Source organism: Sphaeramia orbicularis, chromosome 16 (genome assembly GCF_902148855.1).
Source record: "Sphaeramia orbicularis chromosome 16, fSphaOr1.1, whole genome shotgun sequence".
NCBI classification, from domain to species: Eukaryota; Metazoa; Chordata; class Actinopteri; order Kurtiformes; family Apogonidae; genus Sphaeramia; species Sphaeramia orbicularis.
The window spans coordinates 25,402,459-25,417,146 of record NC_043972.1 but is presented as its reverse complement, the minus strand read 5'-3'; the positions used below and the strand labels follow the sequence as shown (position 1 = coordinate 25,417,146).

At 36.1% G+C, this 14,688-nt stretch overlaps 1 protein-coding gene across 1 annotated transcript in view; it reads left to right on the top strand.

Moving 5' to 3' along the window:
• LOC115436406 (triple functional domain protein) overlaps positions 1 to 14,688 on the top strand; it is a 219,124-nt gene that overhangs the window by 185,394 nt on the left and 19,042 nt on the right. The window contains 6 exon segments of the mRNA XM_075353522.1: positions 10,048 to 10,076; positions 10,078 to 10,153; positions 10,156 to 10,334; positions 10,422 to 10,564; positions 10,566 to 10,590; positions 12,036 to 12,131. Of these exon segments, the coding sequence (XP_075209637.1) occupies positions 10,048 to 10,076; positions 10,078 to 10,153; positions 10,156 to 10,334; positions 10,422 to 10,564; positions 10,566 to 10,590; positions 12,036 to 12,131 (548 nt within the window).

The window sequence follows — 14,688 nt, the reverse complement described above, 5'->3', positions numbered from 1 at the left end:
TTGCAAATGAAGTCAACAGGATGATACAGTCATGGAAAAAATTATTAGACCAACCTTGTTTTCTTCAATTTCTTGTTCATTTTAATGCCTGGTACAACTAAAGGTGCATTTGTTTGGACAAATATAATGATAACAACAAAAATAGCTCATAATAGTTTAATTTCAGAGCTGATATCTATCCATTTTCCATGTTTTCTTGATAATAAACAAAATCACTTCAGTTCTTACATCAATATCTATAACATTGTACTGACAAAAACAGTGCTTTTAGGCATTCCATGTTTTCTTTTCTGTCTGTTTTAGTCACATGATACACACAGGAGTTAGTACTTGATTGCATAACCATTGTCTTTGATGACTTTTGATGGACTAATAATTTTTTCCGCGACTGTATTTATGTTTTTTATCCACCCAACTTATTAATCATTAGCATTTTTGGTCTTCGTCCACCAGTCCATTCAACTCTAAGAGATGCCAACTAACTAGTACTTTTTAGTCACTTAAAGCTTTCAATATGTTACACAACTGACTTTTGCTTGGTAGTAATTCTTTTCTTTTTTCCTCTTATTTCTATGATGGTTGCATGTTTCCTTCCTTCAGCATTCAGTTTTAGTCACATGATACACACAGGAGTTAGTACATGATTGTATAACCATTGTTTCTGATGACTTTCGATGGTCTTATAATTTTTTCCACGACTGTATAGTGTCAGTTTTTAAAGCTGTATGTCGTGCTGAATATTTAATGAACGTCAGGTTTCTCCACAGTCGGCCAGGAAGTGAACGAGACACCTTAAAAGACACAAACTTTACTGCTGAATTCCTCGGACAAACATCTGATTACCTGAATTCTTGTAAAGTTCAAAACATCCGCGTTGTATTTGCAGTTTCAACGTCATTGCAGATTATATTAATATATCATCATTAATATAAAAACATGAATTACACGAGTGTCGCTGCTGATTAATGAAAAGTGTGCACCTTTTTGTTTCCCATGAGTGCGAGTCTGACCAGCTGTTCCTCAAGTGTCTTCACAATAAAAAACAGCCCGCAGGGAAAAGGGCAGAGGTCGCGCCCTATTTGTGTCTATGTGTGTCTTAAGGGTTATTTTCCACAGAGGAGGAATGTGTCAAGGCTTCTGACCCCATGTTCATCCTATTTACGCCCCTGTTAGTGAGACTATTTTCATTCTAATCAGAGCATCAGATGCATAATTAATCTGTCAGCGGCACAATAGTCATGAAAAACAGCTGGTAGATCGGAATTTTAGCAAGAAACCACACTGTACATGGAGCTAAATTAGACATTTTTATACAGTTTGTTAAATTACCCAATAGTCTAAGTGTATTTGTAATACAAGACACTGACATAAGAATCCAGGAGAATGTATCAGTGAGTGTTTAGTGACTTTCATACAGGTGAAAAGTTTTCTGTGACTTGCAGGTTCAGATGTAGTTGCTAACAGCGTGGTTACATGTAAGGTTACGACCCCAGCGTGTCTACGGTAACATGCTCTGTTTGCTCTATATGACTCCTGACTCCTGTGTTTGCTGTTGTGGTTCATCCAAGTGTGTGTTTTTCACATCAGGTTTTACATAAGGTTATCTATGTCATCTATGTTATTAACTTAGGGGTGAAGTCAAGGGAAGGTTAACATCTGGTCAAAAAAAATGTAAGTACAATAATTTAGACCAAACTTATATTTTTGGGTAGGTAAATACTTATATTTTAAGGAAAATGTATTTTAAAATGAGAAAAAATTTGTGGAAAAAAAAATTTGAGGAGTTTTATGATGTTTGGAAAGTGGCACAGTTTTCTGCCGTCACTCTGGGTTTATTTTATAAACTCTCATAAATAAACTAAATTTATTCCAAATACATTGATATTTGACTTAATTTATGTCATATTCTAGACCACAGGTGTCAAACATGCGGCCCAGGGGCCAAATCCGGCACGCCAAAGGGTCCAGTCCGGCCCTTGGGATGAATTTGTGAAATGCAAAAATTACACTAAGATATTAACAATCCTTTTAGTTCAGGTTCCACATTCAGAACAATTCAATCTCAAGTGGGCAGGATTCAGTAAAATACTATCATAATAACATATAAATAATGACAACTCCAAATTTTTCTCTTTGTAAATGTAAGTATTTTCATGTATTTGCACTAAAGCAAAGTATAATTTTGCAAAAAATGTGAATAACTTGAAGAAATATGAACAGCCGGAAATGTCTAAAGAGAAGTAAGTACAATTTTAACAATATTCTGCCTGTTACTAAACGTATTTGTAGATCCACTGTGATCTGTATGTTAAAATGTACATGTGTAAATGATCAACTGAGGCAGAATATTGTTAAAATTACACTTATTTTTTCAGTTTGTTTATGTTATTCACATCTTCTGAAAGAACAGTTTGTAGATGTAAACCTTTTCATATTGTAAATTTACTTTTTTTGCTCTAAAACATAAAGAAAAGTTTGGACTTAACATTATTTATGTATTATTATGTTATTATTTTACTGGTTCAGCCCACTTCAGATCAAATTTGACTGAATGTGCCCCTAGACTTAAATGAGTTTGACACCCCTGTTCTAGACACACAGTGTTTAAAATTAATAAATGCATATATCTATGCAAAATACATTTGAATATAATGCTAATATTATTTGTATGTTTAAATACTGTAAAAAAAAAAAAAAAAAAAAGTATATGATATTGATAATTGTATTTAATAATGTTTAATTTGATATTTACTTTTGTTGTTCATCTGTGACGCTGCCATTTCTCAAAACTCTGTCTATTTAGGTATGATACAATATTTTTTCCTCTAACCAACTATTAGGTTGTAAAATAGAGGATTTAAGGTTTACACTAAATACATTTTAGGATGAAAATGTCATAGGAACTTCACTTTTGAGAGCTGTGTAATTCTTGCAAAAAATAGATGCTAATTTTTTATCCATTCGTGATGCAGTAATTTTTGATATTTTTCATTTAAAAATATTTGAAACTAAAGTTTGCCCTTTGATTATGTTTAAGATGGGCATTTAGACTTTGTTTAATATGTGTAATATTGTCTTAAACTTGTCTGGTTCAAAAATTATGAATGAAAAAGTAGTGGGCAGTCCATCTGTGACGCCCTTGACCTCGCCCATATGATTATTAAGGTTGTGTCCCACCGTTATTGGTTTTAGAAGGCAACGATGACATACCTGTAGTAGTGAGAACTTTTCATTACTTGTCTTGCAAAAATTACTGGTTCCTTTATAGCTACAGCCACATCCAAATACCTGGATTTATCTTCTAGTCCAAAATTTATTTATGTATGTATGTATTTATTTATTTATTTACTTACTTACTTACTTACTTGCTTGCTTACTTACTTGCTTATTTATTTATTTATTTATTTATTTATTATACCATGCAAAGAAACAAATAAAACAAAACAAAGCCAATAAGACAAAAACCCAAATAACATTTAAATGAACAGAATCTGTCTTCAGATACGTGCAAGTCTGAATTTTGCATGGTCGAAAAGGAGTCGGAAGAAGTATAAACTGATATGACCATTAATAGAGGATGTTTCCTAAAGTAGACAGAATAGTAAAACAAAAAGATGAACCTTTACTTTAGATTCACCTAAATCACACAACAAACACTCTCTCCTCCTTAATTGTAAGTGTGCTCATAGGAATCTTTATATTTTGTTTAAATTATATGTCTCACAGGGTTTTACTCTTACTTACGAGAGATTAAGTTAATCATTTTTTCCATACCATGTATCGGAAACATTTTACTTCTCCTGATAATCTCCTGAGTATCACTAACGAAACCTCTTCTGAAAAGTGAAAAAAATGCAAATAAATCAGGAGTTTAACTCATTAAAATGCAGAATGTCCCAATAAGTATGCTTTTTGCTAGTCCCTGATCAGACATCCTCACAAGTCTATTCCAGACCTGAAGCATTTGACATTTCTGTTGATATGTGGATGTTCTCATCTCATATTCCCACTAATGGCCAAAAACGAAGTCGATTTATTAATCCCTAAAAAAAACATCAAATAGTTCTATGATGTACAGCGTTACTTTAATGTTACAGAAAACCCCGAACACCAGAGACACAGTCAAACTCAGGACCAAGTCAGCACCTGTACTTGTGCTTTTGGTTTAGATATTCAGTGGTGTGCAAAAATATTAGGACACTTGTCAAATCTTAAGAAGAAAGTGGTGGTTTATTTGTTCCCAGAGCCTGAATTTCACTTTTTTGCCATTGCAAAAGGTAAAGGCAAAGGTACTGAGAATATTTCCCCTATGATGATGATGAAATTCTTTATTCAGTCATCACATAATAACCAGTGTCAACAACAGCACTTCAAACATTACAAACATTACCAACAGGTTATGACTGAAAAGGCACAGGCAGAAGCAAATGCTTTTATTAATGCCTGTCCTACATAACAAATTCAGCTACCCAGCATCCAATATAGGAAGAAGAAAAAAAAAAAAAAAAAAAAAAAAAAAACAATGTATCCAAGCAAACAAAGAAGCGAAACATAAAAAGGTGAAAATATACCAGAGAAATAGAAAACACAACCACCAAATTAATGGTAATTTCATGTAGACTCAAAAATAAATAATTTACCTATTACTTGTTAGAGCTTAACAGTTGTATCCTTCAAAAATTGCCTTACGTACCATTTTTTTAAAATATCAAAAATGGGCTCCACATTCTTAAATCCATACTGGCCTCATTCCATAGTTTAACTCCAACAACAGATATACATCTTCTTTTTGTCTCTTTTATAGCTTTTTGTACAACAAGGTTTGTAGGTTTTTGTACAACCTACAAATTTATCCATCTAGTCCTTTTTTTTTTTTTTACATTTTACTCTAATATTTAGTGTGGCCCCACTTTGGTAACAATCACAGCAGTGCATCTTTCTGGCATTGTGTCCGTATATTTTCTGAGAGTTTCAACCCCAATGCAAGGTTATAATAGTTTTAGATTTTTCATATAGTTTAGTTTTATAGTTTTGACCTTTTTTTTTTTCTCTAATCAGTTAGTTTTAATTCATTTTTAGAGCCGGTTTGCTCGTTTTTATTAGTTTTTGTTTTCTTCTAAATGCTTAGTTTATTTCAGTTTTAGTTTCTTTATATCTTTTCTCTTCTTCACCGTCGTATTCAAATAAATCCCATACATGACTCTGCTGCTTTTTCCCAACTTCAGTCTCCATGTTTCCAGGTAGAGTGGGGACCAGAAGTCGACTGGAAACGACAAGTGACAGACCGTGAAGTGTCGTATGGTGCCGCTAGCTAAAATTGCTAGAGCAAAATAAATCGATTTCATATCAATCTGACGTTGATAAAAATGAAAAAGAAGGGAATTTTATCCATAATTTTTAGACATTTTAGTTAGTTTTGCAAGCACACAATGCAATTTCAGTTAGTTAGAAAATGTTTTTACAATTCTAGTTTTCATCATTTCGTTTCATTTCGTTTTCGTTAATGATAATAACCTTGCCCCAATGTCATTCCACGCTCTCATAAGCTCATTCCAGAGTTTCCTTAGAGTTTCCTTAGATTGTTCCCAAGGGGGGGCCGCACTAAATATTAGAGTAAATGTAAAAAAAGGACTGGACTGATGAATTTGTAGGTGAAATATTCTCAGCACCTTTGCCTTTACCTATTGCAATGGCAAAAAAGTGAAATTCAGGCTCTGGGAAACAAATAAACCACCAGTTTCTTAAGATTTGACAAGTGTTCTAATGTTTTTGCACACCACTGTATATGATGGAAAAGTTTTACTGCTGGAAGAAAATCCCTTGTAAAGGAAATCCTAAGGGGCAAATGATAGTAAACGTAACACTATTGTGAGTCTCAGGATCACAGCCTTAAATAGGCCCCATGATTTAACCCATGACTAAAACATTCCAGGGCAGCATTGTAACAAACAGTTGTGACTCTGGTTTTCATAAGCATTGCACGAAAAAAAAAAAAAAAAAAAAAAGGAGCAGGCAGGTAAATCATACAGCTATTCTAAACTGTAAACTAAACCGTATATGCTGCATGCAAACATTTCTGCTCATCAAACTGCCTTCAAGGAAAAAAGTCAACCCCTCTACATTCCTATTCATCTTCAAATAGACCTTTTAGATACAGATCTCAGGACCAGTGTTAGTTTCCTTTCCAGAGAGATGGACCAGTCTGGCTTTGCATCAGGGGAAAAAAAAAAACAAAAACAGGTATGAGAAGCTTTAGAGTTGATATCAATCAAGTGATGATGATATTTCTAAGTGTCAGAGCGATGGCGTTAGAGGCTTAATGCAGCCTGATGTGAAAGATGCTTGTTATTCAGCGAACCCACACTTACTCCCATGTAATGCATTCTGAGAACACATGCTTTGTATCAGCAGAGTTGCAGTAAAAATAAGTTTCCCAGTGGCTGAATGACACGCACTTCACATGCAGATGCGCACATTCAGGAGGAAGCACGTACACATTCAACCATGTACTCAACCAATAAGGAGAGGCAGCGTCGAGAGCCATTCGACCTGGGATCATGGTTTAATCTACAGCAGCTGCATCTCAGACAAGTGAATTATACTCTGTGAAGCCTCAAGTTTTTTGGTCACTTTGACTTTTTTGTTGTAAAATACACACACTTGTATTAAATTTCGTCTTGTATTCGGTTTAATTCATGTGTTTTCTCAGAACATTAAAGCTCACTGTATTCTCACTTTCACTTTTCGCCTATGGAGCTGGAATCATAATGATGTGAGGCAAACAAATCAAATTCAAAAGATGTAGGAGGAAAATGCTGTTGTCCTTGAGTCAACTTTAGCTGATGCATTTACAGCTAGCCAGGTTTTCTCTGGTAGTCACAGGCTGCTCTTATCTCTTCCTACACCAAGGGAGAAATCACTGTTAGGGTAAAACTCGTATCGGCTCTGGACTGAAAACTATACAAAAAATGAATAAGTGGTGCCAGACACAACAGACCCCACCCCTCGCACGTATTGGAGATTATTTGGCATCGATCTGGCTGATGTCATCATGTCTATGCATGTGCTGATGTCAGCATATCAACTGCCTCTCTATATGTGCCAAATTTGAAGTAAATTGAAACAAAGAGGATGTTTTTATAGACATTTGAAATTTGGCCCATTATAAGTAAATGGGGGAAAAAAGTTTTTTTTTTTTTAAAAGTCATACAAAATTTGAACTTGACTTATCCCAAAATTTAATCACCTCTATTCTAGGTCACTGGCAATCTATAAACCAAATTTGGTATGAATTCAACCAATACTTTTGCTGCTACAGGACATGTGAATTTCCGCCCATATAAGTAAAATGGGGGAAGAAAAGATTTTAAAAATTTATTAAAAATTTGAACTTTAACCTACTTTTCCCAAAATGTAATCAGATCCATTCGGGGTCACTGGCAATCTATAAACCCAATTTGGTATGAATTCATCCAGTACTTTTGCTGCTACAGACATGTGAAATTTCACCCATTATAAGTAAATGGGGAAAAATAAGATTTAAAAATTCATAAAAATTTAAACTTTATTCTACTTTTCCCAAAATGTAAGGAAATCTATTCCGGGTCACTGGCAATCTATAAACCAAATTTGGTATGAATTCAACCAATACTTTTGCTGCTACAGACGTGAAATTTTGCCCATTTAAATAAATGGGGAAAAATAAGATTTTAAAAATTCATAAAAAATTTAAACTTTAACTACTTTTCCCAAAATCTAATCAGATCTATTCTGGGTCACTGGCCATCTATAAACCCAATTTGGTATGAATTCACCAATACTTTTGCTGCTAGAGTGTTAACAAACAAACTAAATCAAAAACAATAACCCCTCGCCTCTTCTGTTGGGGGTGGGGTTAAAATCATAGGCCCTGAGGACATTAGTGCATCCCTGACCCTTGACCCTCACCTTGGTTCTTGTCATTCCTGGGTAATGCCTGTATTTAGTGTTAATATTTTTATCCATGTCATTTGTATTGGCAGCAGAGTAAGAAATGCCTGTTGTTGAACCTTGTGAACTCTGACTGATGCTGAAACCCACCATAGGCATGAGTGGTGTCAGTTGTGTTCCACTGTGACAGCAAACAAAGACGTCCAATCTAAATATTAACACCCTGAGCAGACAGCTTGAAGAACCAGTAGAGAAATTCTTTCCTCATTGTTTTTTTTTGTTGTTTTTTTTCTGGTGATGATAAAGAAAGCTTTTGTTTTTGAGAGCGATGGAGGAGGCAGGTGGTTAAGCAAATTCAAGGAAGGGAGGGAATGTGCAGTCAGGTGAGACAGACAGGTGGATGTTTTCAGACAAAGCTCAAGCAAGCACTTTATCTGGTATTATTTCCTCATCACACCATCTTAAATCAAACAGAGCTTTCCTCCCACCAAATTCCCCAAGGAGCTGCCATTACTGTGAGGGGGAGGTCTGCCTGCACAGAACACACACAGCCGCTGCACAAACAAACAAATGTGCACACAGTTATACCATGGCTTCCTTTTATTATAGCACCGCTTACTTTTTTTTTTATATTATGTAATACTTTTACACTAATTTAAGGTTCTTTACTGCTTCATGACTACATGTTTTGATTTGAGGTGTACCCTGAAAGTTGTGTTAACCCTTTAAAGGACACCTCAGAGATATTCTGTGAAATTCAAAAAGACTATTACTTTGGTGAAATTTTTCCATTTTTTTTTTATTGTCAGGTAGAAAATGAAGGTGAATGAAGTTACAATATTTGGTGCCTTACCCATAAGTGGCACAAAAAAAAAGATATCCAAGAAGTATATATAAAAATGCTAGAAAACACATGTAAGATGAAAGGAACAGTATTTTAGAACATTAGAACATTGCTTTTAGAGCATTAGAACATCAGTGCAGATACAGACACCTGTCAACATACACATTATTACTTTGAATTTCATTACTTACATTAGTACCATTATTTAAGATAAGATAAGATAAGATAAGATAAGATAAGATAAGATAAGATAAGACTTTATTGATCCCACCATGTTAACAGTACACAGCAGCAATATGCAACACACCAGTGCAAAAGAAAGGCAGGTAGAAAATAGGACGCTCTTAAAGTATAAAAATTTAAGTATAAAATTTTAAAATATTTACATATTTGCATTGTGATTGCACATATACATGAGTTCAGCTTTTTTTATTATTATGTAATACTTTTACACTAATTTAAGGTTCTTTACTGCTTCATGACTACATGTTTTTGATTTGAGGGTGTACCCTGAAAGTTGTGTTAACCCCTTATAGGGCACTCATAGAAATACTCTGGAATTCAAAAGACTTTCTTACTTTGGTGACATTTTTTTAGAAAAAATTTATTGTCAGGTAGAAAATGAAGGTAAATGAAGTTACCGTATTTGGTTCCTTGCCCGTAAGTGGTAAAAAATAATAACAATAATTCAAGAAGTATGTGTAAAAATACAAGACACAACATGTAAGGTGAAAGGACATGTATTTTAGAACATTAGAGCATCACCTTGTAGAACATCTAGAACATAAGTGCAGATACAGACACCTGTCAACAACATCATTACGTACCATTAGTACCCTTACTTAAGATAAGATAAGATAAGATAAGGTAAGATCAGATAAGACTTTACTGACCCCCCCTATGGGGAAATTTAAGAGTTTACAGCAGCAATATGCAACAACCAGTTGCAAGTTAGAAAATAAATGCTCTAAGTATAAAAATTAAGTATAAAATTTAAAGATATTTACGGGTAAATATTTATATAGTGACTGCACATATACATTAGTACCATACTTATGGTACCTAACAAAGCATGTGCACTCACTGTTCATGGAGAGATGGACCTACAGACCCTGTAGACCACATTTGACCATGAGATTGTTGACTCACTGTCCTCACTGTAACTGCTGCTGTCACTGTCTGTTCTATAAACGGAAATGACCAAAAATAATCACTTGCCAGATAAAGTGTTAAAGTGTCTCTAACAGCCTTTTTCTTTCCTTTTTTTCTTACAGACACCTTGTCTGTATCCAGTAATGACGCCCCTGCAGCCGGGCTCCAGCCATACCCTGGGTCCTCACAGCTCCCCAGGCCCAAAACGTCCAGGAAACACCTTAAGGAAGGGCTTACCAGTCCTGTACGGCGACTCAGCTCAGGCAAAGCCGACGGCCATGTCAAGAAGCTTGCACATAAGCACAAGAAGAACCGCGATGGCACGAGGAAGACATGGACACGATTACCTGGCTCGCAGAAGGACTCTGACGACAGTGCCGCCACACCACAGGACGAGACCCTGGAGGAGGTAAAAAACAGATGAAGCGCTTTAGAAGGACACGGGTTTGGTTGTGACCTACTCGCTGACAGTCGCTGTTTCTCGTTCTGTCTCCAGCGTATGCGAAATGAAGGGCTGAGCAGCGGCACTTTGTCCAAGTCTTCCTCATCAGGCATGCAGAGCTGCGGTGAGGAGGAAGGAGACGAAGGGGCGACGCCCGTCCCTCTACCTCCACCCATGGCCATCCGCAGCACAGCCTCCTGCACCTGACTCACAGGATGACAAGGTGGGTCACACAGTCCGATACGTACATGCATGCACGTTTATCACAGTGTATGTAAAGACACGAATCAGAATAAGCTTTAATGCAGACTGAATTAAAAATATTGTAATTTGGCCACTGAATGATTGCAAACAGATATATATCGTGCATAAGAATTGAATAAGAATAAGATCAAAATTATGGACAGTGAAGGCATCGTCAGATTCAAGTTGCAAATGAAGTCAACAGGATGATACAGTTGTGGAAAAAATTATTAGACCACCCCTTGTTTTCCTCAATTTCTTGTTCATTTTAATTTGTTTGGACAAATATAATGATAACAAGAAAAATATCTCATTATAGTTTAATTTCAGAGCGAATATCTATCCATTTCCATGTTTTCTTGATAATAACCAAATCATTTCAGTTCTTACATTAATATCTATGGCATTGTACTGACAAAAACAGTGCTTTTAGGCATTCTATGTTTTCTTTTCTGTCTGTTTTAGTCACATGATACACACAGGCGGTAATACTTGATTGCATAACCATTGTTTTTGATGACTTTTGTTGGTCTAATAATTTTTTCCGCAACTGTATTTATGTTTTTATCCATCCAACTCATTAATCATTAGCATTTTTGGTCTTTGTCCATCAGTCCATTCAACTCTCAGAGACGCCAACTAACTAGTACTTTTTAGTCCCTCAAAGCTTTCAATATATTACACAACTGACTTTTTACTTTGGCACTAATTTCTTTTCTTTTTTTTCCCCTTATTTCTTTGATGGTTGCATGTTTCCTTCCTTCAGCATTATGTTGATTTCTGTTCTGCTTCTATTCTGTCCCAGTTCCCTTATCTCTCCATGTAAAAACCACTTGATCATCTCCACTTCGGATCTAACCTTAACCTTTTTTTAGTTGAACTTCTACTTACTTTTTCCCTTTTTCACCTCCGAGTGCAATTATTTACCTGTTGCTGAAGTGAATACTCCATTCACATGTTTCTGAAATAGTGAAGAGCTTGTTTTGACCGAGTCGTGTATTTCCATTGAGTCCGGTTTTGTACAGGGGATCCTTTTTAAAGCCACTATGTCTCAGAGGCAATGTTTGTATCCGATGGAGTATTTAGCAACACAGTTTGCTGTATATAACTTTCTTGTGCATGAAGAGCACAAGAGCTATCCCCGGAGCTTGTTCCTTGACCCGACCCTACCTCATAACCCCCTATTTCCCTGAGAGCAGCCTGTGAATGGCTCCGACTCGGCCCCCAGTTTACCCTTTTATTAGGCAGATAACACCCACCAAATCCTCATTTGGACATGTGGAAACTTGGGGTCCAAACTCTGCAATGGTGAGCCTTATCATGACGGACTTTTGTGTGCATGCAGCACTGCCAACTCAGATATTTTGCTTTGTTTTATACCTAAACTTTTCTGACTTGCCTTTTTGTTTTCTCTCTGTTTTTCAGTCGGGTTCTCGCCTCTCTGCTCGTCCCAACAGTTCGGAGACGCCTAGTGCTGCTGAACTGGTCAGCGCTATCGAAGAGCTGGTGAAGAGCAAGATGGTGAGTTACATATTATACACAGAGCTCACAAGTACATGGAAATTTGGCACAATTTGTATACAAAACAATTCTGATGGATGTGCACACACACACTTTTCTCTCTGGTGTTGTTGACAGAGAATGGCATCATGGCCTACTAGTCATCTGCCAGGACTATGACTCACTCTGCCAGCTGTCCTCTGTTCTAACAAATAGGCATTGCACTGTAGTCAGTACCACACACATGCCCGATGCCCACATTCCAAAGTAAAGGCTGCAGGGTTTCTCTATAAGCCATTCAGCTTTAGTTCCTTTCAGATAAAAACAAATATTTTAATAAAGCGTCCTACCATGAGTCTGTTTACACGCACACTAAATTTCCATTCATCATCTGATTTCCGGACTTACCAAAATATTCAAGTGATCGTCTAAACAGCAGTTATCTGATCGTCGGATGAACACACCTGGGTTTCTTTCGAGTACTCTGATGTCTTTGTACATGTACAGGGTGGGGAAGCAAAATGTACAATATTTTGAGGCAGGGATTGAAAGACAGTGTAATGACCAATTAGTTTATTGAAAGTCATGAGAATTTATTTGCCACAAGAAATTTACATAATAGAAAATGTTTTTATCTATGTGTCCTCCTTCTTTCTCAATAACTGTCTTCACACGCTTCCTGAAACTTGCGCAAGTGTTCCTCAATATTCGGGTGACAACTTCTCCCATTCTTCTTTAATAGTATCTTCCAGACTTTCTCATAATAGTTTTGCTCATAGTCATTCTCTTCTTTACATTATAAACAGTCTTTATGGACACTCCAACTATTTTTGAAATCTCTTTTGGTGTGATGAGTGCATTCAGCAAATCACACACTCTTTGACGTTTGCTTTCCTGATTACTCATATGGGCAAAAGTTTCTGAAAAGGTATGGATAATAGTGTTAGGTATGATTATGGCATCAATATATGTTTGGTTTCAAAACAATTGATGTAGTGCCTGCTGAGAAAAACAACTAAATGTTCATTGTAAATTTTGCTTCCCCACCCTGTATACTGGTTAATCTGCTTAATTTAGTTCTTTTACATCTGCAAACGTGTAACAAAAACAAAAAAAGAAGCAGAAGACAATAACAGGAAGTTTAAAGCTGAATCCCAATTCACCCCTTGCCCCTCCCCCTTACCCCTCCTCCTTCATTTTGCATGTACACGTGAAGGGGTAGTGTTGGATTTTCAATTAGACGGAGGGGAAGGGTTGTATAGTCCTCGAAATGGAGATATTTCGGGACCACACTATGAATAGAGGGGTAGGAGAAATTTCCCATTATTCTGTTCAAATCATTGGCAAGATGGAGGTAAAACACAGCCAAAAAGTACAGAAGTGTGATGAAAGAAACACACAAATGTACGTATTTTCCCTCGTAACCAACTTAATCATTTGAACGACCATTTAATGCCGTTTCAATGGTTATAGATCGCATTTCTGCGGTTTATAGTAGATAAACGCAAAAATATGACCAAAGCCCATGCAACAGAGACAGTTACAGCTGCTGGCGGCATGGTGAATACTTTCAGAAACAAGTTGTCGCATCTGTTTAAGCGGGTATCGATGACTGCTGATGATGTAGCAGGTTGTGAAGAGTTGGACCCATTTCACAGGGGAATGTTTCAATCCCTACCCCTTGCAGCTCCGTTTAAAGGGGTAGTGCCAAGGTGCAAGGGCCAAGGGGTAGGGTAAGGGGAGGGGCTAAGGGTGTGAATTGGGATTGGGCCTACATATGTGCTATATATGTACCATATGTACTCCGAAGAAATCCGATAATGGACAGAAATGTTATCAAGTCCAACTACAATTACAGAAAAAATTATTAGACCACTCTTGTTTTCTTCAATTTCTTGTTCATTTTAATGCCTGGTACAACTAAGGTACATTTTTTTGGACAAATATCATGATAACAACAAAAATAGCTTATAATAGTTTAATTTCAGAGCTGATTATCTATCCGTTTCCAGGTTTCCTCATAGTACACCAAAATCACTTAAGTTCTTCTACATCAATGTCTATGGCATTGTCCCTGTCAAAAAAATGTGCTTTTAGACATTCCAATCTGATTTATTTAGTTCTTCACATCTGCAAATGTGTAAAAAACAAAAAAAGAAGAAACAGAAGACAGGAAGTTTTAGTTTACTATCACTGCAAATGCGCATACTCCGAAAGTTATCCGAGTAATGGATGGAAATGTCTAAACCAGGGTTTTTCGATTATCGTATAAATACCTCAGATCCAACTACAGTCAGGGAAAAAATTATTAAACCACCCGTGTTTTCTTCAATTTCTTGTTCATTTTAATGCCTGGCACAACTAAAGGTACATTTGTTGGACAAATCTAATGATAACAACAAAAATAGCTCATAATAGTTTAATTTCAGAGCTGATATCTATCCATTTTCCATGTTCTTTGATAATAACCAAAATCACTTCAGTTCTTACATCAATATCTATGCATTGTACTGACAAAAACAGTGCTTTTAGGCATTCCATGTTTCTTTTCTGTCTGTTTTAGTCCACATGATCCACA